Source organism: Myxocyprinus asiaticus, chromosome 48, assembly GCF_019703515.2.
Source record: "Myxocyprinus asiaticus isolate MX2 ecotype Aquarium Trade chromosome 48, UBuf_Myxa_2, whole genome shotgun sequence".
NCBI lineage: Eukaryota > Metazoa > Chordata > Actinopteri > Cypriniformes > Catostomidae > Myxocyprinus > Myxocyprinus asiaticus.
In genome coordinates this window covers 10291197-10316415 of record NC_059391.1, presented here as the reverse complement: position 1 = coordinate 10316415, position 25219 = coordinate 10291197, and the positions used below count along the sequence as shown (strand labels likewise).

General features: G+C 37.5%; 2 protein-coding genes across 8 annotated transcripts in view; one reads left to right on the top strand and one right to left on the bottom strand.

Annotated features, from left to right (window-relative positions):
- The first annotated feature begins 637 nt into the window (after window positions 1–637).
- LOC127437427 (insulin gene enhancer protein isl-2a-like) lies at window positions 638–7534 on the top strand. 2 transcript variants are annotated; one of them, XM_051692324.1, is made up of 6 exons: window positions 638–762; window positions 1207–1396; window positions 2507–2724; window positions 4115–4398; window positions 5046–5213; window positions 6478–7534. In XM_051692324.1, the coding sequence occupies exons 1-6, from the start codon at window positions 705–707 to the stop codon at window positions 6592–6594; spliced, it is 1035 nt and encodes a 344-aa protein (XP_051548284.1). In that variant the 5' UTR covers window positions 638–704; the 3' UTR covers window positions 6595–7534. The 2 variants fall into 2 exon arrangements, with proteins under 2 accessions (XP_051548284.1, XP_051548282.1); XM_051692322.1 differs by having other exon boundaries at window positions 2462–2724.
- A 3043-nt stretch (window positions 7535–10577) lies between these two features.
- LOC127437407 (S phase cyclin A-associated protein in the endoplasmic reticulum-like) overlaps window positions 10578–25219 on the bottom strand; it is a 183750-nt gene continuing 169108 nt past the window's right edge. For all 6 annotated transcript variants that reach the window (XM_051692273.1, XM_051692275.1, XM_051692277.1 and 3 more), the window contains 3 exons: window positions 16948–17139; window positions 13794–13842; window positions 10578–13033 (listed from right to left, as the gene is read on the bottom strand). In XM_051692273.1, the coding sequence (XP_051548233.1) occupies window positions 12930–13033; window positions 13794–13842; window positions 16948–17139 (345 nt within the window). In that variant the 3' untranslated portion in view covers window positions 10578–12929. The remainder of the gene's footprint in view (window positions 13034–13793; window positions 13843–16947; window positions 17140–25219) is intronic.

The following is a 25219-nucleotide window of genomic DNA, read 5'->3' as shown; positions in this document are numbered from 1 at the left end:
CTAAAACTCTGGAATGGTATCATTTAAATAAATAGGAACTGTTTTGCCTATAAAATCGCCTTGAATTCAATATGTAAACATATACAGGGATGTGATGTCATTTTCACGTCCAGTAGAGAGCGCTCCGAAACACACGCATCAGTTAATATAAAGTCTTTGCCTGTATAAGTAGTCAAAGCATTGAAGAGGAATCTAGTTTTTTTTTTTTTTTTATTGAGAAATGTATATTTATATATTTATATTTATATATTATATATTTTCAAAAAGGTTAAACCCTATATGCGTTGTTTTAGCTCCTCGTTATAAATAATAATAATAATAATAATAATAATAATTTTGATTAAACGTTTTCTAATCATTTTTATTTACTTCCAAAAGGCCAAAAATGGCAACGCATGGCTCATATTTGTTCACTGTTGCTTCATATGAAAAGCTATATTTGTCTGTATAGTTATGTTCGGAGAAACAAAAGTGCTTGTTTGGACACTTCGGTGTATAACATTCAAAATAATTCCCGGCGTCGGACCTCCTAGTCGGGCTGATGGTCCAGGTTTGATGTGACGTCAGGCCGCGTGACGTCAGAGCCCATGTCCGTGTGTTGCTCTTCCCACAGGCTCTTCGGCCAGAAGTTATTAGTCAGCTCTGGACGAGGCAGTTTCCCATTCCATTTCCTCATCTGTAGCCTTCTGCCTTAACCCTCCTGTATGGTGGATATTCTACCCCATCCTTCTTTCTTGGGTGATATGGGGGATCATTCAAAAAGTAAGTGCTGGGTGTTTATTTTACAAACGTTTTTTTCTTCTTTTCAAAAGAACTATTTATAGTTAGTTTGATTTAAAACCGATTTAGAGATAGTAAGAGGTTTTTGTTTTGTTTTTCAACCAAGACCCTTCGCAAACAACGGAGTACAAGCTACCATGACAAAATAAAACCAACTAGTGTTAGTGCATGTATATTATTTAGCAATGTTCTCTACATTAAGAAAAGCATTACTTATCTGCAGACAGTTTTTGGTGCAATCTAAAACACACCCAATAGCCTATCACGAAGTGTATTAATGCAAATAAAATAGGGAAGACAAGGAATTCTTTTGGTCTAGTGGCATGAAACACGAGCCCATATGTAGCTCTAAACTTGATGGCAGTGTTTTGGGGGGATTAAAAGGGGTGCAGTCGGTGGGCTCTAATCCCTGCTTTCCATATCCAGAGAAGTCTGGAATCGCCATGTGTGTCGGCTGTGGAAGTCAGATCCATGATCAGTACATACTGCGAGTGTCCCCGGACCTGGAGTGGCACGCAGCCTGTCTGAAGTGCGCAGAATGCAGTCAGTACCTGGATGAGACGTGCACTTGCTTCGTCCGAGATGGCAAGACCTACTGCAAGAGAGATTACGTACGGTAGGAGCCTCTCTGTATTTGTGATTTCAGAGCTTTGGAATTTCGTTGAGGCCCACAGATTTTTGACCCAAACAGATCTGGAGATATGGACTGAAAACTCTGCTTGCTGAACTGGGATGAGAAAGTATACACTTTTTGCCATGATCTTAGTAGTAACAGGTCTATTGGGTAAACAGTCTTAGTTGCAGAGGTTCAGAATATATATATATATATATATATATATATATATATATATATATATATATATATTGCAAGCAAAGCATACGGTGGTTACGTCATGGTTAATAGACTATATCGTCTTATATAATATACGTAAAACACATATGAAATATATACTCATATATGGTTTTCACTGATACAAAGAAAGTAATACTGATATAAAAAAGTAACGTACTTGCACATATATGGAACTTATATTTCAAAATACTACAAAAATGGCCGTTTTCATATATGTAATATATGATATTGTCCCAAATAGTGGAATTTGTCCTACATATATGCTCAAATATGTAAAGGCCCTATGTTTTCATATACGGTCATATGTAAGATTTCTGTATGAGTTTGGCTTCTCACGCTTTTATTTTGCTTCGTAAAGAAATTAGGTTGGTAACATTTTATGTGCACGTGTATAATGCAATAAGGCTATTCTTGATGCAGGATTCATCATCTCTTTTAATAAACATCATAATCAATTCAACATAGTTCTAATGCATTATGATACATACATACATATAGCTATACCTGTAAAGACTAAAATGCATTGAAACACACAAATTTGTTTGTAAAAATGTAGAATTGCACATTTACGTGTTAATGTATTACAAGTGTGCTCACAATTATTTCTGGAAAGATAGATGCATTATAATATACATTTGTTGTATGGCATTTTGAATAACTTTATAATGCATTAGATAGGCTATTCAGGTTTCAAAGGTATAGTGTAACCATCGTGTTTATCGTCCGTACTTCTTGTACTTATAAAATCAAGCTGATATGAGCTGGAGTATTTTACGCGCGCTGGAAACTAACAGTAAAATAAGCAAATGTTGCTTCTGAAATTCGCAGACTATTCGGGATCAAATGCGCCAAATGTAACATCGGTTTCTGCAGCAGTGACCTGGTGATGAGGGCGCGGGACAACGTCTACCACATGGAGTGTTTCAGGTGCTCGGTGTGCAGCAGACATCTGCTCCCGGGAGACGAGTTCTCCCTGCGGGACGAGGAGCTGCTCTGCCGGGCGGATCACGGGCTGCTGATGGAGCGCGCCTTGGCCGGGAGTCCCTGCAGTCCCGGGAACATTCACTCCAACAGGCCCCTGCACATCCAAGGTGATAACAATAATAATCATAATAATAATAATAATAATAATTTTTACACTTAATCTGGATTAAATATGTCAATGTTACACATATGCCTGTACTATTATATGTCACAATATTAATAACAAAGTGCAAGAAGTTACATAAATAATTACACATTAAATACATGGTATTACTGCTTCTATAAATACACTGTAAAATGAACACTAATGTAAACTGTGACCAATAATGACAACAATAGGCCTAGTAATAGGCTAATAATAATAACAATAACAATTATAGCACTACATTTTGATTAAATATGTTAATGTTACACATATATTACATGCCATTATATTAATAACAATGTGCAAGCAGTTGCATAAATAATGACACATTAAATACATGGTATTAATTCTTATGTAAATACACTGTAAAATGAACACTAATGTGAAGTGTGCCAAATAATGACAACAATAGGCCTAGTAGTAATAATAATAATAACAGCATAACAACCAGTCCAGATATTTCTGACTTCTGAAAATAGTTCGGTGTGATACTTGTTCCAAAAATGGGTACAATTAAGTTCAAAATGTATGTAATAGGCTAAGCCTCTGAAATTATGTTGTCAGACTACACTAGGCCTGCAGACCAATTTGCAGCTATTAGTTTGTGTAAAATGATGGCAGACTGGCTGAGATTGTTGAGGATATTCATGACTTAATTAACATGACATGAATGAATTCGAAACCGTTTAGCTACTGGAATAATGGTTGGAAATTATGGTTGCGTTGCGACTGTCGGCTTAATGATGTTCTCAGTATAATAAAGCCTATTTCATGAAATGAATAGCAATAAACGGCGTTCTGCAAACGTATCTGGAAGCATGACAATGTAGACAAAATCCTGAGACTGTAGCTATAAGTTCAGTAAACTGCTCGAGCAGTTTGGCAGAATAGAGGAGAAAAATATGATCTGGCATCCCAAACTTTTGCATGCGTAAGTAGACCCTACGTGAAATTGTAACTTCGAGCTAAAATTCTTGCGTTTGACCAAAATAACAAGTGTATATATTGAGCTGTTTCTTCGACTGCTATGAGATCTGGCTGTTTACTTAAAGCTTAAAACTCCATGTGTAAATGTCCTCTTCGATTATTGTCACTAGTTTACCCTTGTGGAGTAATTTAGACTTTTATATCCCTTGTCGATTCTTCATCATTTTGCACGTTCAGCAAAGCTGAGACAACTAGAGTATTATGTCAAGACCCTAAGAGGTGTTTTGACTGAAATGCACTTGGCTACAGACTGATGTGTGTATGCACAATTTAACCTTCAACTAAGCGTGCTCTTCTGCAACATGTCTAAATAATGAAATGACCTCTTAAGCCAAAAAAGTGATTTATGTGCATTTTATCCGCAGAACCAGTGCCAGTTCGACAACCACCTCACCGGAACCACGTTCATAAGCAGTCTGAGAAGACCACGCGCGTTCGGACAGTATTAAATGAAAAACAGCTTCACACTCTTCGGACGTGTTATAACGCGAACCCGCGGCCGGACGCGCTCATGAAAGAACAGCTCGTGGAAATGACGGGTCTGAGCCCACGCGTCATACGAGTGTGGTTCCAAAACAAACGCTGCAAAGACAAGAAGAGGTCCATACTTATGAAACAACTACAGCAACAGCAGCACAGCGATAAAACGGTAGGAATAGTTTTGCTTTGAAACTCTGAATGTGCAACTGTTATCTCAATGTCATTTAATGTGTATTACAATCAACAAACAATTCTTTAATCTGGCTAAACGTATCTCTGCACAGTGCCTGTATAGTGAGTATATATATATATATATATATATATATATATATATATATATATATATATATATATATATATATATATATATATAGATATTTCTGTGTTTATATAATGTAGAATATTTTATGAAGCTACTGTTGTGTCGAATTTCTTGCTGCTTTTGCACTGTAATTCCCATTTATATTTTCCAATGGTTTTGACCAAAATACTATAATTAGTAAACAGTTATTGTTAGCTACTGTATGACAATAGTGTTTAAAACCAAAACAGTTGTATAGGCCTATTTTTACATAATATCTGTAATTATGGTGGTCTGTCAGTCTATCTATGAATTAAATATAATTTTCACAGCATAACATAAAATGACTTGCCAAATGCCATCTATTGCTGCAGTGTTAAAAAACATTTTTTAATGGTTTACTAGATTAAAAACTTTATTATCAACAATGATCATCCCCCCCATCACCCCGAAGCGTTAATCTGCTTATTTGAAATGTGATATGTGTCGCTAAGGTTTTCATCTACCTCTTGCAGAATCTTCAAGGTCTCACGGGAACGCCTCTGGTGGCAGGCAGCCCGATTAGACATGACACCACAGTCCAGGGAAATCCTGTAGAAGTTCAAACATATCAGCCTCCCTGGAAAGCCTTGAGCGAGTTTGCCTTACAGAGTGACCTGGACCAGCCCGCTTTCCAACAGCTGGTGAGGACTGCCATCCCCAAAGTGTTATGGCATACACTCAAAATATATAAATAAATAAATAAATAAATGATATTTAAGATAATCCAAATTATTTATGCATTTACAAATTATTGATGTTGTGGCTGATCGGTGTATATTACCACTTGCACATGTACATAAGCCATTCTATATTGTATGCCCTATTTTTTTTTTTTTATGTCTATTTATACTCTTACTTTGTTTTATGTTCTGTGTCTTACTGTAATGTTATGTGTGCACTTGTTTCTCCTATCACCAAAAAAAAAAAAAAAAAAAAAAAAAAAAAAAAAAACGTGAGAACACTTGGCAATAAAGCTCATTCTGATATTGATTCTGATTCTTCTGATCTTTAAATAATTTCAATTAAATACAATTTCGCATTTCAAATTCAAAACAAAATTCCATCACACTGAATTGTGGAATGTTTATAAAAAAATAAATGAATAAAACTTAAAATATTTAGTTAAAATATTATGTATAAATTATATATTTAACATTATATATAAATATATATAAAACGTAAAATATTTATTAAAGATTAGCCTACTCAGTTCAATTTGTTGGAATTTTGTTATGAAACTGAAATGCGTAAATCTTTTTTTTTTTTATGTATTTTTTTTATTATTATTTTTGGAGTGTATTTTTATTTTTATCAAAATGATCAGTCGCGCAATTCAAAACAATGCCTTGTCAGAAATGTTAATGAGGCTAGCAATTGTTATATATTTTTAAAGGCGGCTTAAGTTTCTTTTTTAACTTAGGTTTGATGATTAAAGCACTTTCCACTGGACAGTCTGAGACTTGAAATATTATGTAACCATTTCAAATCTCGCTCATTTAAGTCATGTCAAACACTGTCATTAAATTGCCGCAAACACATAGACTACTGTAGGCTAAACTATAGGCCTATGCAGCATCAGAGCCCAACATATAATATTGCTTCCCTACAAGCACTGGTATTTCCTTCAGGAAATGCAAATAGTTTTCTACCCTCAGTTTTGTTTTTATATGTAGATAACTCATTTTGAAACTCCTGATACTAGCCTATAGGCATTCCTATAGGCTATATTATTTAAGGACATTGCAGAAGTATAGGCTAACGTGAATGTCAATTGCAAATCGTATGTAGCTAGGACTAAATCTATGCAGTTTAGTCAAGGACGGATCAAATATGGATATTAGTCATAGCGTATGACAGCAATCGAACAGCCTACTGAATCCCAACTCTCGCCCCTCCCTCCTATAGGTGTCATTTTCCGAGTCGGGATCGTTGGGTAACTCGTCGGGTAGTGATGTGACCTCTCTGTCATCGCAGTTACCTGACACCCCCAACAGCATGGTGCCCAGTCCCGTGGAGACGTGAGAGCCCACCGGAGACTCTTGCCCCAGCATGCCCTCACCCGCCCTGCATGAAAACCCATCACCTCACCGCCTCAGACGGGAAAAAGGGATTAACAGAGATGGATTTAAACAGTTTGCCAAACGGAGGAACCTGTCCAAGCGACTTTGGGGTTTCCAGACGCGTTACAAAACTGTTTCAAAGCATTTGGACCGTATAACGAGGATGTCCAACGGAATATGAACACATTATTTTGGGTTTTGATTATGGACCATGTCAACCTTGCGAAAACAACAGTCTTAAGAGTGTTTATTCAAGACCATCCATGTATAGCTTTATCAACAAGTGGTATTTTCCTTATAAGACAAGAAGCCACTTTTTTGTCTTAATGCGCATGATCTCTCCGAAGATGTATAAAAACTGAGTTGTAAAATATTTTATCTTAACGAATGGAGGACAGATTGTATAAACTTCTCGATTTAAAAAAAAAAAAAAAAAAAAAAAAAAAAAAGTAAGTTATTGTTATTTATTGTCAGGACAGCCGTCCATACCAAAAAGTAAGAAATTACATAAATAAACGACGTTAAATGCTGTTTATGTCTGAGCAATTCTGCATGAAAGATAACCATATCATGTTACCTTTACATTTCTTTTTGGACATTATATGAAGAACACAGACACTTTTCGATACACATAGTCTTGAAAATAACTGCCCAAAGATCTGACAACCAGAACAGGAACAACGTGAACAGAATTAAAGAGTGAGTTACATTTTAGTGTCGAGATATTTTCATTTATTGCGAACAGAAACTGGAAATTTCTTCTGAAAAACAGAAGTGCAGCTGCGTTATTTCATGGCTGTTTAGACAATCGTTTGGTGAAATTATAGGCCTACCTTTTGCAGAATTGTTGCATCCTTTTTGTAAATGACCACACATTTAAAAAAAAAAAAAAAAAAAAAAAAAAAAAATTATATATATATATATATATATATATATACACACACACAATTATCCAGAAATGGAATGTGTTCAACTAGAAGGGTGTAAGCTTGATCTTTTTAGATACACAAATATCAAATGCCAAATAGGTTGGTTCCTTAAAGGCTTTTTAACGATAGGCAACTTAATAGTTACAATATAAAACCATATCAGAACCGATTTATACTGAAAAGTTTCTCCAGCCCTGCACTTTAAAAAGATGGTTCTTTATGGACCCTACAATGGCTATTTAGCACCAAGTAGGGCTTCTGCAGTTATCACAAACCAAAGAGCCCTAATCTGATGCTATTCAGAAAAACTTTCTTTAATAACGCATCTAAAAGAAAGCCTTAATCATTCCTAATCTCCGGGAAGTTGCATTTATTTGATACATTTGGTTTGTTTAAACAACATTGTAATTTCTTATCTCCAGTATACCCAATCTCTGCTCACAGTCTTGGCTTTAACGTGATCTCAGATCTGTCACATTCAGGACTGCAAATTCCGCTCCCATATCAATGAATGTATATCTATCTATCTATCGTGCCGACCGGATGCTGAATGAGTCATTGAAGCCCGTAGGCTCGTGTAGTGATCAGTTTCGTGTTGCTCGTAAAGCTGTGAGTCTAGACTGAGGACAGGGATCGGCGGCCGCTTATCTGCGCTCGGCATCACCTGCAAATGATCCACTGAATAAGCACAACAAACCTGAAGTCACCTCTCTGTATTCGCGACTCACTTTGCAGATCCAGGATTTATTTTCATTCAGGAGTCAGGAGATGGACACCAGAAGATCAGCCCAAAATCCCTGCGTGCGATTTGGCCAAAATAATCCTTGGTTTGTGGCAGATACAGAAGCGATCGAGCAGCGATTGCAAGCCAGTGGTGGATTAAAATCCCTTTTATTTTTTATATTTTTTTTTTTTTTTTTTTTACCATTTAAAATTTGCTTTGTACATAGTTTTAGTATTAAGTGTCTTATCTAAATCGCCTATTTGTATTAATTTATTTTTTGAAAATGGATATAACATTGTTATTGTTTGCTATCCAAAATCTAACTGATAGCCAAGGCTTTATAGTAATATTTGCATTCTGAATTGTGATTGGTCTTTCTTACATCTTGCATTTGGAACCATTTACACTACCGCCATTTTTAATTTTCAATGGGAATGAAAACGAGGCTGTGTAAGGGATAGACTTAGGGATAGTCTAAACCAGGGGTCAGCAACCTGTTTGACATGGAGTGCCATTTCTTATTTTCCTGGTCAATGGCTGTGCCCTTGCACACAAGCATATCTTTTTCAAAATAGCAGAAGGGGTAATCACTAGAGGCAAGGGCGCATTAATGCACAGGCTTATAGAGGCTGAAGCCTAGAGGCCTACAACTCCCATGGTGCCCAGCGAAAGCACAACAGTTCCTGCTATTAACCAAAAGTGAAGCGCTGCCGGCCTGTGATGGGCAAATGGCTTGCACGCGCCTGTTGGTATAGGCTACTGCAGTCTCATCACATTTGAACTTTTTGTTTAGCCTCCCATTCAGCTCATGAAAACACACTGTGCGATCATGAGAAGGATTACATCAAGATGTAGATTGGAATGCAGGTGCTGAATTTATATAAATAAAATAGTCTACTCCTCTTGCTGTTGCTGGCATGCCAGTGATTACCCCTCCACGTGCCAGCATTGGTGCCACAGGATGCCGACCCCTGGTCTAAACACATGCACTGTATAATGTTGCTAGATTACATCTAATTTTCACAACCCTTGTTTCCTGGAGTTTTGTGTAGCCTACTGAATATTTTTGGAAATATGTTTTTTCCCCCTCAAAGCTTTGTCAACTTATCCATCAACACAATTTGAAGAGGAGCAGCCTACTGTATTGAAGACAATGTAAGTCTATCACAACCTCGTTTTCGTTTCCATCAAAAATTTAAAATGGCGCTGGTAGGAATAAGATCCATATATGGATCGATTTATGCTAAAAAGGCGTCTCATAAAGCGTCTTGTGTTGATTCTCCTGTACAACCAACAGAAAACGAATGGCAAATATTGCAGCAGTTCTTTTACGCACAACCAGAACCTAAAACCTAAACTTCACTGTTCTTTTGCTGCCTTGCCAGCTCTCCTGTTTTTTATTTTTTTATTTATTTTTTTAGGAAACGCAAATCGAGTCGCATTTACTGGCGGATGAAAAAAATGAATGTGTTGCAAGGAATGCCATTTCAAAAGAGTGAAATTCATCTTCTTTCAAACTACCTAAATGATTCAAATATTAAAGACTAAATCGATCCTTGAAATATTCAGGACTTATCTTAAACTATTTTAACTGGCTTCACTGAGTGAATACACTATTTCTGATTAGAACAAATGAAACTGAATAAAAAGCATAGAGTCAGACAGGCTACCTCTTTAACTTTCTCTGAATGACAACTCAGCCTGTATAAACGCTTATGGATAGATGCTTTAGGGTTCAGTAACCATTCAGATGTCATGGCCAGAGGTCACGAGCTGCATCTTGGTTCAAATTCCGCCCCTAATTTAATAATTTCGGTCTAATTAAATGAACGCAAACTTAAGCCAAGTTCATGTTCGTATAAAAAAAAAACCTTTACATTCTTTACAAATTACAGCTCTCTCCTTGTGTCAGTTTAATTGAAATCTTTTTTAAATTAGAACGTCACAAAAAAAATATTTAAAAGCGTAGCCACAAATGCAATTATTTTAATGTACCTAAACAGAAATATGCGCCGCTATTTCATGATGTATTTTGTTCCTTATATTTATATTTGAAAGCTGTCACTTTATATCAGCTCAAGCCTTTAAATAAAACGAAATAATCCATATGATTTTTTTTTTCCCCCAAGTATTTTTGATACAGGCTAAAATGTCAAACACATTCACACATTTTTGCATTCCTTTTAACATTGACATTTTCAGCACATTACGGCATTACAATGGATAATTTCAATGTAAAAATACAGAACAACTTAATGTAAATAAATGTAATTTATTTGGGGTTAAATTAAAATAATTGGCAACTGCATACAGATTTAGAGAAATTCAAGCAATTAACTGGCCAATCTAAATTTTAATCCGTTAATATTAAAAAACTAGATATTTAATTTGAAATTACTCAATTATACTTGTATATTCATGCCTCCCACTAATCTAATTATTGAATCGAATGCATAAATAAATAAATGTAAAACAAACATACAAACACCTTTTAAACAAATACAATTTCTATAAAGTCAAAACTCTCAAAGCGATTTATAACCGATGCCCAATAACAAAACGTAATGTAACTCATTTTTTGACATCGCGTTACCTTAAAATGACAAATAATCCTATTTTCGGGTAAACACAATGTCGGTTTATCGAGAATGACATGTTTAAAATATTTTTGATGAGCCTCTTTGATTGGTATTTCGTAGGACATTATATGTGCAGAATGCACATCTGTAACTTTAAATGTTATATTTTTACTCCTAAAAAGTCTTAAAAAAAGCTTCTACACATCAGAACCGCATTTCACTTGAAACATCAGTCAAATCTGACTTCATTAACCGTAAAAAACATTACAGTAAATACACAACAAATTCAGTTTCTAAAAATGTGCAAGCTCATAATTCATAAAGTGACATGACCAAAAGGTCCACAAAGCCCCTCAGTTTTGCGAGTTCACTTCAGTCTGCCAAAATCATGAGAATGTCAAGATGGTTTTGGTATAGCAAATAATGGTCTATAAAAGCTCATTCAAGTTTTCACTTTTACATCAGCTTTATTTTCAAAGTCCACTAAATAGATCTCACATAAAATGCATCACATCTATAAGAAGGATGGAATAGAAAAGTAATATTTAAAAATGTCTTAATAGTCAACATGAGCATTTGAACACACATTCACATCTACATTTGTGTGATATTAGAGGTGGGACTGATCCAAAAGGCTCCGGCCTGTGTTGACACATTGGTGTATAGAGTGACTCAGAGGCAGTGGTGTGTAGCTGCCCTGAGTTACACAGGTACAGTGAAAGACTATATAGATTAAGCACAAGAGAGGAGAAGGTGGAAGAAAAGAGGGCTGTTTGTGGTGCCCGAGGGCCAGTGAGGACCTGAGTCTGGTTAGGGAGCATGCACAACCCTTTTACAATGCAGTTTAACCCACATTTCAGGTTTCAGCTCTACTGTGTTTCCCAGCCAATGTATTAAGCAAGTTACCCATTAAAAATCCCTCAATTAAAACGTTTCCTTTTTTTTTTTTTTTTAGGAGATGTGACTGGTGTGTTTCCACATCAGCATGAACTTAGCATCAGTCTCCAACATGCTTCCATAACATTATAATTCAGACTGGGAGTAGGGTAAAATAATGTTGTTATAAATATGTTTCACGTACACATTTAGAGTTTATATTTTATATTTCTCATAAAGACAATATTTACTAGATTGTGAAGTTACATTGAAAAAAAAAACGTATAAAACAGAAAGTGCAGTATTGAATATTTTATTAAACTTGTCTGAGACATACACCTTGCTTTTTTTTAAACGTTTTAAGAGCTTAAATGCTTAGAGAAAAGGACGGAAAACAAGTCAACAAAAGAAAAACAACGCGTTGAATATTTTTAGGGTGTATAAATTACAATATCTATATAAACAAACTGAGCGAACAAGCAAAGAAACACACCAACACACACAAAAACAATTACATGTCAGCTACAGGAAGCAATGTTCCTCTTTATGCAAATAAACAATTTCAAACATAAAAGCTGACGAATGAGGTAACTCGTCATTCACCCTAAATTAAATGAGTGCTTTTGTTTGTTCTAGATCATTCACCCAAATGCCTTTTTATTTACAAAACAATACAACAGCCACTGCATCCTAAAAACTCAAAACACCCAGAAACCTCAAAGTCATAACCGAAAACTGTTGACCGTTCAGAAGGATTTCAAGAGTCACTCTTTTGTGAGATGCATAATCTCAATGAATGTAGCGGTTTCCAAAAAACGTGCAATTAAGGAAAATGAACACTACTCGTAAACGTGGCCTATTACTCATTAAATATAAATATTTAACAGAACCGTCAGATATCTCAGTGTGTGCAAATGTCAAAACTTTAACAGTATTTGTAATGTATTTACAATGTTAATATGCAGTTACTACACAGCCACCAGGAATGCATCACTATCGACTGATGGGTGCACAAACCTTCATTTTAGTCTGACTATAGGTCTGATTACTGTGATTGGCTAATAAAGGTGTGGTCAGGCACCAAGTTTGCACCCTAAAGTTTGGATTGTACGAAGGGTTTATTAACAATGTGCTCTTGTAAGTGACTGCACTGTAATGGACAGTGCATGCTCAAGTGTGCGTTCCTCCTTCAATCATCCTGCTTCTTGAGGAAGAACTGAAGTGCAGCGTCCCACTGATCTCGGGGGAATCGGTTGGAGAGCTCGCAGTAGTCCAGAGGCGCCCAGCCCTTCTCTGATGGAGAAAGATAGAGCTTTAGTACTGACACAGGAAGCGTTGTCCAAATCAATCTCACAGAGAAGGTTCCTTTGTGAGCGATAAAACCTCTCAATTTAAGCAGTCTAATGCAAATTAGCACGTCATTTCTGTAGATTGCTGGAATGCACTTGCAATGCAAAAGGGTAGTTGACATGAAAAACTTTGGAAAGTTGACGTGTCCTGCGGTGCAACATGCTATGTCCATCCAAAACTATTTTAAACAGCATTTTATAACTTCTTTATAGTTATTATTGATTCAGCTTCAATTGAGACACTACATTGTAATATTTGTATTTGTAAATTCATAAGTCACACTGCAGGATTATTTAAGTGAACTGCAAAAAAACTAAAAGGTGAATATAAACTTCAGAGAAATGCCAAAAGGACCTAAAATAAACAAATTTTATACACACTTTACGTTTTATATACACACTTTAACCTAAAATTTTGATGTTGATTAAAAAAGTCAATGGAAATATGCATGAAAAACCCAAATGCGTTGCATGCCGCTTTAACCTTATTTTCCAATCCCCATTTCAATGTGTGAAATATATTATATTTCAACACATGCTCTAACTGATTAAGCTCTAAAGCCAAAGAAATCTTGGTGGGTAATACCATTCGTTCATTTAAGGATGCATCATCGCAGAATCTGACACGTAGACGAATAGTTTCACTTTATGGATACATTTCTAAACAGGATCAAGCCTGGCAAATAATGCGGTCAAGATCTTACCTGGCTGGGAAATTCTGCTGTCCGATTGGCTCTCATTAGTGGCACAATCCTGGAAAACACAAAACCAAATGAGACGAGATTTATTTTAGACTTCGTCCACGCCCCGGACGACTAGATTACAGAGAGGGAAAGTCACTCAGTGCCATATAGTTTTGTTAAGAAAATACGCGCATCTAAGCTGAGTTAATACTTTTATGTAAAACGTAGTATTCAGAACATTAATACTTCAACAATCTGCTCTAAATTTGACTATGTTGACAATGTAAAACTTCAGACATGATTTCTTTAAAAGTGATGTGTGTAATATTTTCAGTGTTTGCTTTTTTGGGGATACCTGTTTGAAAACAGTACTTTTGCAAGTGTTTTTCCATTTAATGATGCTAGTGGCGCAGAAAATACATACTTCGATAAATTACGAAACTACCACTTTTGATGCTCTTTCTTCATTTGTGGGGTGAAGGCACATAACCCTGAGCAGATAAAGCTTTTGTCAATGTCTACAATGTTAAGATGCGGGACGTCGTATGTCTTTCTATTGTTTGAACAAGATGACAATTCCATGTCCTTGTTAGAGTAAGAGCTAATCTTTCCATAAATAATGGCAGCGGCTGTGTAGTGCGGGGAGCGCTGTCAGGGAGAAGATGAAGGGAGAGGGTGTTTACAGGAGGCTCAAGTAGTGGCAGGTAAATCCACTCAAACAGACAGAGGAAACCATCCATCTGTGCGATGGAAGCTGCTTCTTTTGGAAGAGGGGGTTGAGGCACAAAAACAAGAAAGGAGTGTAAAGGGAGACAAAGAAAGGTTTCGGGGAGATAGAGTCACAGGTTGATGTTGTCCAGGAGAGCGGATTGGGGGAAGGGGGCAGGGCTTGCTAATGGGGTCACATTCAGTGAAACAGGTAGGTTGAAATGATATTTACTTGCTATATGATGTATATTAGTAAATAGAGGTGTCAATATCGAAAGATTTGATTAAGTTGTATTGGTATGATTCATAATTATTTTAGAAAACATGCTGAAGAAACAACCCGGGTCAAACTAATGGGGTCACATGCGTTGAGACTTCTTATTGTTGATATTAAGAACTAGGGCTATCAATATTTGCTCTTGACAATGATTTGATTGAGTTTTTTTTAAATAAAATAATGCGAAACATCACAAACACTGAAATTTGGTCACAGTTTGGTTCAATTCGATTTAATTAGTTTGACATGATTCGTAATTATTTTCAAATTCAAAATTATACCGAAGACAATCTAATGGAGTTGCGTATTAGGAACTGGGGCGGTAATATTTGTTTTGACAAAGATTTAATTACATTTTTATTAACTAATGCGAACCATCATGAAAAGTCACAATTTGATTCAATTATTTTGGTCTGATTTCGTAATAATTTTCACATTCAAAAATATGCCGAAGATACAAATGGGGTCAATCTAATTAGGTATTTTTTGTAATTATTTTAAAATGCTAAAATATGCCAAAGACAAAAATGAGGACAATCAAATGGGGTTGCATGTGTTGAGACAGGTGGGTTAAAAATATATTTTTCATGAATGTTTCATTAATCTAAATGAGTTTATTTGGAGCCAGGGGTGTCAGTATTTGCCCTGATAAATTTGAAATATTTTTTTTTAAAAAACTTTTTTACAAAATGGTGCCATGCATAACAAAATTTGAAATTTGCTTATGATTTGGTTTAATTCAATTAGATTAGATTTTTTTGGTATGACTGATAATTATTTTCAAAAATGTTAAAAACAGGTTGCTTGACTGCAAGGGCGTAGCCAGGAAATTACTTTTGGGTGGGCCTCAATAAAAATGTATGGGCCATGATTTCACCCAATATTGTTTTTTAATTTTTATTATTATTATTATTATTTTTTTTTTTTTTTTTACAAAAGTTTCCTTAAAAGGGATAATTCACCCAAAAATGAAAATTCTCTTATTATTTACTCACCCTCATGCCACCCCAGATGTGTATGACTTTCTTTCTTCAGCAGAATACAAACTAACATTTTTAGAAGCATATTTCAGCTCTGTAGGTCCATACAATACAAGTGAATAGTGATCAGACATTTGTAGCTCCAAAAATCACAAGGGAACATTAAAGTAATCCATACGACTCCAGTGTTTAAATACATATCTTCTGAAGCAATATAATAGGGGTGTGTGAGAATCTGAACAGTATTTAAGTCCATTTTTACTCTAAATCTCCACTTTCACTTTCAGATGTGAAAGTGAAACTAAACAGGCACCACATGTGACTTTCAGATGTAAAAGTGAAAGTGGAGATTTAGAGTAAAAAAAAAAAATATCTGTTTCTCACCCACACCTATTATATCACTTCTGAAAATATGGATTTAACCACTGGAGTCATATGGATTACCTCAATGTTTCCTTTTTTTTTTTGGAGCTACAAATGTCTGATCACCATTTGCATGCACTGTATGGAACTCCAGAGCTGATATATTCCTCTAAAAATCTTTAAGTTCAGCAGAAGAAAGGAAGTCATACACATCTGGGATGGCATGAGGGTGAGTAAATGATGAGAACATTTTCAATTTTGGGTGAACTATCCCTTTAATGACAGAGAAGCGGCACATTCAAACAGTTCTTTCACACTTTCAGAAATCAGAATTTATGCATTTTTTAAAACTATTTTATAAATGTATATATTTGAAGTCAAATAATAATCTCTAATATTCTGGGTGGGCCTGGGTGTAATTTGGGTGGGCCCAGGCCCATCGCAGCCCACCCTTGGCTATGCCACTGCTTGACTGAGTTGAACTGTTAAGGGGCGTTCATACTGACAGCAATTAAATAGCTGGAGGATGCCAAGCTAGTCGTCGCATTGTCGCACTTGCATGAAATTGAACTCTGCTCAACTTTTTTGAATTACCAATGGTAACACAAGTTGCCTTCAATCACCATCTCTCATTTAAAATGTTCGACTTCCAGTTCGACTTACAAATTGCGGTCAGAGTGAACGCCTCTTCATAGTTGGAATCTGTGAAACCATGTGACAAATGTAGACAGTCAAACGTTCAAAGAGCATGATTATGCCAAGAATATGGACATATTTTGAATTTTTATGGACAAATACGTGACACGAAGTGTAAAGCAAGCAATGGGGTGGAGGCCAACCGAAATACCTGGATGAAGGTGGCCAGCAGCACGCAGCTCATTTCCTGTTGAAGGATGACCTTGTTCTGCAGGTTATTGTAGCAGGCGCAGATGAGCGAGGGGAAGAGCACTTTGATGAGTCGCGGGTGGCTGAAATATTGGAACGGCAGCTGACACAGTTTCTGCAGCACGCTGGGCTGCCGGCCAGACTGCACAATCACCTGGAACACACACACACACACAAAAAACCAGTGAGGCCAAAGCCACAGCCAGCTGTAAATCAACCCACCCCTCACGGCCCGTCCCACACATAAATCTGCCACTAAAACAACACACAAACAGCCATTAAGAGGAGAAATAGAGGGCACTGCCTCCCAGCGCACAATTACACTCCATAAAACACAGACAGGGACGCCTCAATCCACTTCTGGTGAGCACATATTCTGAACACACACAGGTTCAGATTTGCCCCAATTGATCATTCAACGAAAGGACGTTAAGTTCTTGTGCAATCATAACCTTTGAGAATCATTTATGCTATATTCAGGAGTCCCACACTGAATTTCCATTACTTTTCCAGTCATTTGTGATTACTGGATAAGGATTTTTAAAAATCATTCAAATTAAGACTGACTTGCTCATGAGTCCTTCAGAGAGACTTGTATTACAAAGAGAATCTGAAGAATGATTCTCACAAATTGGAAATAACTGTATGCAAGCTAGTTTAACTCTACAAAAGCAATATCTAGCTGATTAAATATTTTAGTGCAGAGTATAATTAGAAAAGTATAAAGTATATTTGTTACAGATATTTCCATGATTTTACAGGCCTAGAAAACAGAGTTAATACCCCTGATATTTCCAGGTTTTCCCTGACTGTGAAAATCCTGTATAGGGATGTACAAAACCCATTTTTGTAATTGTCTGGTCAGTGGGTTGCCTGAAAGACTAGTTGATTATTCATCTTAGAGAGGCCCAGTATAATTAGGCTGATCAGATGCCATTCTTAGGGGGCGTTTACAATATGATGCATTCGAAAATGCCTAGAAGGGGCACAATGCAAAGAAACAATATGCAGCGTTCAAGACACAAAGTTTCAAAAGGACTAATTAAAAAGTTTAACCATAGAATGCATATGTGACTTAACCCCCCTAAAATGCATACAGTATGTGGGTCGAAAAAGACCCAGGTAAAATATAGATGCTTGTTCTTTATAAAACTACATATTTCAAAATTAACTGTAATGATTATTTTATAAGTCATTTAGATTTTTAAATGGTTGATATATATTTAATCCACTTATGAAGAGTTTTTACACACACTGAAAATGAAGGAGAAATTTTAGGTGACAGTATAAAAAAAGCCTGTATAACAGAAATATGGTCAATTTCCATGTATGGCTGTAACATATGAAATGTCTCAACATCCCTACCCACAGTACCACACAAACATACTTTTAAGTATAATGGACAAGGATAAAATCTTAGTTATAAACTTATAAGTTATAAAATGACAACCTTAAGTTCTCTATCTTGCTATATTACCCTAAATTGCTATAGACCATTTCAAGGACTGTTCATTGGTGAAGTCAAGTGATGTAATTGTTCCATGAAAATTTCCTGCTTGTCAAAACAGAGACTATTTAGCAGAGATGGGCCACTTCTATTAAAATGAATGAGAGAAATTGGAACGCCCAATGGCAGCCAACAGTCAACGGATGTAGAAAGGAAGTCCCGCCTTACAGGTACAACAGCCAATCACTTTTTAGATGCAGATATCGCCTGTCAATCAACTCATTAGATATACAAGATGGTAAAATTGCATTTTTTAGCATAATCTGACAATTTATTATACCAGTTGTGACAGAACGACATGCCCCTCCAGTCGCCTTCGGTGACTTTTTCCCGTTTGGCGGCGTGTGATGGGGCTCACCTGAACCCAATGAAGAGCCTCATCCCTGCTGCTTTTAAAAACCGAGCGCGCCTCTCCTCGGGAGATCTGTCTCTACATGCTGGCGTCTTTGCAGGTCCAGGAACGAAGCAGGGAGGGTCCAACGAGTTAGACGCCGGGAATTGGAGCACACGTTGCGGCTGATGGTCCAAGATGCCGGGCCGCTATTCATTAACTGTCCAATAAGTGAAAGGATAGTATTTGAGGTAATAAAGGCCCCTATTTAACGCATTGTTTTAATTAAGTGGGGGGAATAGATTTGATATGAAGAATGTTCAAAGTGGGCTCACACTGACTCATCCAATGGAGATTAATTTTTTTAGTGAAATGGTTAAGGTGTAATGAAATCCTAAATGTGATTGAAATTAACAAGAAATTAAGCACCCTTTTCTGAAGTGGTTATTTTGAATAAGCATCATCTAAAATGCATCTTGCTGTCTCAATAGTATTTGCATAAGTTGACAAACTGTGCCACATAACTAATGCCCCGGTATCTTCACTATATCAATATAACCATCCTGGGGGCCTTTTACCCCAGGTTGCCACCTTTTAAAAAAAATAAATGAATTTTGTTCAAAACAACCTTCTGTTGTTACATTTTGTGACCAGAAAAAAAAGATAATTTTCCTTAAGGTGTGCCTTTAGCCCCATTGTACCCTACTTTAAGGGAGATGATTTTCAAGAGACAACTTTTCCCAAGAGTGGTTTTACCATGCAAATTGTCTGACAGCTAATGGGTTGTTGTAAATCTAGTAGGTCACTGTGACCCATCGCTATTAAGCTAAAATGCGAACCATGTGAGTTGAACCCTGTACAAAACATTCAAACAGGGACTGTCCCACAATAAACAAAGTAATACCCGTAATGGAGTTTGTACAGTACCAAACGCCCGCTCCCCTTTTCCATTTATCACAGCTGTCAATCACACCATCAAAGTGGCCCACCCCTTATTAAAACCAAATCACCTGGTCTGATTAAACAGTGCATGGGATGGGAAGAAGGGGACATTGCCCCTAAATGCTACAAGCTTCCGACTGGGAGGTTTGGAAGCCTGTGAAGGCCCTTGGTTGCCAGGAAGGGAACCAAAGAGCTGGGAGGTCACCACAGTAAATCCTGACAAGAGGGATTTGTGAAGAGAGAGAGAGGGAGCGTTAAGCAGTCCCTATTTCAGGTACACACATCCATCCACTGCTGGTCGGCCCCACATGCAAACCATAAAGGAGGGGCGACATTCCCTGGGAACAGGGTGGCATAAATTACCAGGATTTACAAGATTTTAAAAATACTCTTAACAATAGTCTTTCCAATGCATTCTTGCTTTAATAATACCCTTCAGGGTTTTAAGAGCATGACAAACAGCGATAACTCAATTCTTTCATTATTTAACAGGAGAAGCTCCTCAAAATGCAGTTCTACAGCAGCGTTCAAAGGCTTTATGTCCACGTCACTCTGTATTAGGAAGTGTTTAAAGATGCCTCAACGAAACGACTAAAACAAACCACCGTGGAGCCCTTTAATGGTAGTCAGAGCTGGAGTACAGACTGGTCTTGGATAATTCGACTGTTGACCAAACAGCATGATTCAGAAGCTTTTCACAGGGTTTAATTAATGTTCTTCCTCTGGAATGTATAGAACATAGTGGATTTCCAAGGTAGCATGACCAAATGAAGAAATTATTCAAAAAGCTCTGGTTGTTTTCAGCATAGGTGCTGTGTAGTATCAGAACGAAAGGTCTTTCTTTCAGCAAAGCTCGGAGAGTACAGAATCAATCTCGCCCACCAGTTCTGGACAAGATTAAGGAGTGGTAGAGATACTGCTGAATTTCTAACCATTCATAAGACTGTTAAAATTCACAGTGCTGCAGACAAGCCGCATACCTGTTTACCTTAATAGCCCATGGCACCTTGCCTCATAAACCTGGGTATTAAACGATTTAGACATTGAGCACATTTACATGCATGATCTTACACCGGCAAAGCTTATTAAAAAGCCGACAGTGTGTGGTCATGTGAACAACTTAAACGGTTTTCCTTTATCAGAGGTTAGGTCATAAACTGTTTAAGCATAAACTGATCGGCAAACATAGGTTTTCGCCCATTAGCTTGGTTTCGCTCTGCATGTAATCACCTTTTCTGGTGTTCTTACTGGAACCATGGTACAGTTTGCATGAGTGAGAACACATCCTGTACTAGGGTCCAAACTTGTTCAGTAAGTAAATAACTAGCGCTTGCAGTTGGGGCAGGGGAAAGTAACCACTGTTGCAAACGGATTGCTCACAACCAGCTGTCTCCTCAAAAAATAATGTTTATGACAGCAGATTTAGTTGCCTTCTCCTGGACATGCACATCTGCTGAATACTGCATGCGATGCACAAGTGTCGTTCACTCTGAGGCGCATAATGGCACAAAATTAATAAACTCAAATACAGCAATGTTGTGTTCTCCTTTATGTGCATTGTGTGCATTTTGTGATGGCGGCAGTTGTACAGAAATGTGCCGGGGTTCAACAGAATCATAAGTGAGTCTGAAACCAGACCAATGCTGCGGGGGGCGCCGGGAACAAGCACACTCTAATTCGGACCGCAAAAAGCTTACCAAGTGTGAAAAACACCTCAGTCAGATTATATGTAATATAGCCAAGTCAATGTGAAGTGACTACTTCCGATTTGACTTCCAGTGAGAAAAACAATGTAGGGTAGGACTTCGGAATTACGTTACGTTGACAATTGAAAATGTCTTTTTAATAATGCATTTTGATAGCGGCTTTTCATTGTCCATGGAAACAGATTCAATCATGAAACAAAAGCAGAACAAATTCCTCTGCAAATTGTTTGTAAAAACATTCTTGTGTAAACTGCCACATTGAACTGAAAGTGGAACTTTATGCAAGAAAGATTTCCCGAACGATTTACATGCAAATTTATTCTGATCGTTTCATGAGGCCCAATGTGAAAGTGCTTTTTGAGTGTGCCTCTGTATCAGTTCATGGGGGTTGCGGTATCATCGACATTCCCCTCAAAAATCACGTGTCCATCTCATAATCCTTCAGCACACAGTGCTTCATCTTCACACACCTAAACAAAGTGTCCCCCCTCAAGTGTCCGTGGAGGGGAGACGTACAGCACCGAGGGAGCAGAGGTTACCTCCAGCCCTAACCAAGGCAGTAAACTGTCCCGCCTCCCCTTGGCTGGGAGTAATGGCCCTGCTCCCAAACAGGCCCCAAACTTGGATTAGGACCTCAGCCAAGTCCTCCTGTACCAGTGTCTGCAGAGGTATTCATTCAGTCATTGACATCATAAAAGCAACGGCAGGCATTTGAACTTGCGGTTCCGAACCGCCCTCCCCCGCTTTAACACAGATGGCTATAAAGAAAGGAGGAGACCAAGTCTAGTGTGGTCTTAAGTAGAGAGCACTAGTGTTTTCAAACAGGGCCACACTTTTACGGGCAGCCCATTACATAACTCCTGGCCTGTCAACTGAACACAATGGGAGCGTAAAGTTAACGCAGCAAAACGCAAACATGCACACTCCAAGCCGCTTAAGGTGAAGAGGAAGGAGACCTGTGGGCCAGGAGTTTGTTTTTTGATGAACAATTGATAATAGGGCGGAGGAGAAATGAATGCCGACAGTAAAATGGATGGACGCTAGGATGCGCAGAACCATTGCGATAAAAGGAGCCTTATATAAAAAGTCCCCAGATATAAAAACAGACTGCCATAAACATGGTTGTTTCAATGCTGAATCGGACTTGAGAGCTGAATGTAATTGCAATTGTTTTTTTTTGCACTATGGGATGAATAGTAGGTGCCATTTTACATGGTTTTTACAACTGGTTCGATTGCTACCACCCCCTCCCCCAGTAGTCTTTTTTCCTCATTGTACTTTGGGGTCTGAACCCCAGTATGTTTGCATTATCTACGCAAGTACCACCATGAGTATTAGGGGCACCCATTTACCATTATGTCTAGTAGCATCTCAGGACAAGATGCCAGCTTTACTGTTTAATTCATGTTTTTGTCCCTTTGGAGTTACCACCAAAACTTCAGCACAGATTGACACTTATGTTTGTCTGCAGATGCATTATAAGAGATGTAAAGAATGCAAGCTGCTCTCTGTGGGCAATTTACTCAGACTCAAGTAGCTATGAAAAATGCATTATGTCAGAGCCATTCTGTAGTGGGTAATGCTCGTGGCATGCAGGAGCTGTTGGTTCACAGGGACTCAGGTTCGAATCTGGCCAGGGCCACGTCCTGACCTCATCTCCACTTGCTACCTCAACTTTCCAGTCTCTCTCTCTCACTCTCTCTCGACTGTCCTATTATATAAAGTCTAAAAAGCCCTTAAAAAAAATTATTAATAGGTATAATAGAACATTGAATGATACAAATCATGTCGCCAATTGCTATTAACTTCTGGTATTTAGGACAGATTGCTTTCATACCCCCTGCGAACAGCAGATTTTACATGAACCAACTTTCCAAGCACTCTCAACTGTGGTTTGCTCATGCACACCTGAGTTAAAAAAAATAATTTTCACACCAACCAATCAAACATAACCCTGACATCACAGACTCCGGTCTGCACCAAAAACTCTAGTCTGAACGCTCTCTTAAATATAAATGGGAGGAGGTGACTTGAGAATGCAAAGACACCAAAAAAAATTCTTCCTTGTGCCCGGGAAGTGTCCATTCTTACAAAACAACTTTAAATCTAAAGTTCTGCCTTAAAGATGAACCAAACCAAGAGGATGAGAGAATGTTTGCTCCTCTGATAAGACAGGAGGTCTGCCTACATTCTAGGATGCAAAGAGAGCACTCTCAAGCGGAAGTTATGGCTGAAAGGCCTTATCTGAACAATGCCTACCGCCCCCTCTTAACCGTCCATCCAGACAATCTGACGGCAACTGGTACATGGGCGTAAACATGAAATAAAAGACAAAAAAAGATCTGTTGGTTTTCAAAACAGACGTTTCTTTCTCATAAATATGCCATTAAACCGGCCCTGCTCACTAGCGTATTGGCAACAGATCACTGAATTATTGCTGTTAGCCGAATAAATCAAATGTCATCTTCAATCCTGGGAAAGATAATCTTCAATTCTCGAGAAGCAGATCTGACCTGGATCATGCTCAAACACAGCATTAGACGTAAATGGGCCTCTAAACTCTGAAAGATTTATGGGCAAACAAACAAAATGAAGAGACAAAGAAATGGGGGAAATTCTGACACAATGCAAGAGTATGTTAAACCTGAATTCACCTTTCAGGAGGGGCGTAAATCTTCCTCACTGCCTTCACTCACAGTTGTCTGTCCGCCACTGTTTATCATTTTGGAATCAAAAATGTTTATTAAATTCCCAAAACACAAGACCTTGGTGGTCTGGTCCAGGCAAGCTGATACAAAGGGTTGGGTTATCACTGCGGTAATGGACTGTTGAAAGAAGCATTTCAACATCAGTTAAAGTCAGATTAGAAGGCCAGAAATGACACTGGGGTTTGAGGGCATGGGAGATAGCCTTGCACTTGTAGGAAGACGTGTACACGAGGTGTGATAGGTGTAAAGGACGAAAAAAAAAGAAAGGGAGTGAGAAGATAAGATGAGTGAGTGTGGTGGATTGGCTCAATCTGGCTCTTTTGGAGGAGTAGGGGCTAAATGGGTTGTTAGCCTTCACCCTGTTAAGAGCATTCGCTAAAACAGCAAGTGAATATGGATAATAAAAACAGATACTCATTAGCCCCTGTGAGCTATACATGAGGAAGTTTGATGACTTTCCAGACAAAAAACAAAATGTTGTCATAGTTTTACGACAACTCTTGCTTCTGTGGTATCCCAGCTGAAAAAAATAGAAGCTTTAACCTGCCTAAACTGGTTTTCTGTTTAAATATGGTCTAGTTGGTCTGTTTTAGGGGTCGACTGATATATCGGTCAACTAATACATTGGTTTTACCGATATATCATGCTGATAGAAGTTGCTTTTTATAACTACAGGTGATTTTTATAACTATAGGTTATCGAAAAAAAAAGAAAAAGTATAACTAGTTGCTGCATCGGAGAACTGCATGTTTGTCGACAAGGTGGAGAGAATGCTACCACAAGCTATTTGAATGGTTAGAACAATGTTAAAAAGTTAAGGATGGAAACTGCTCTTTTTTTGTAACAATTCGCCATTTAAAAAAAAGAAAAAAAATCACGTAAGATTCATGCAGATCCAAAGAGTTTTCATTTTCATGATTGAGGTTTAGGGTGGATCCAATTTTTCACTGTAACTTCATAAAAAATTAAGTGCTCTAAAGAGGTTTTGTTGTTCAGTAGAGATTTACGTTAATCATAATTTCATGTTAATGTTGATTTTG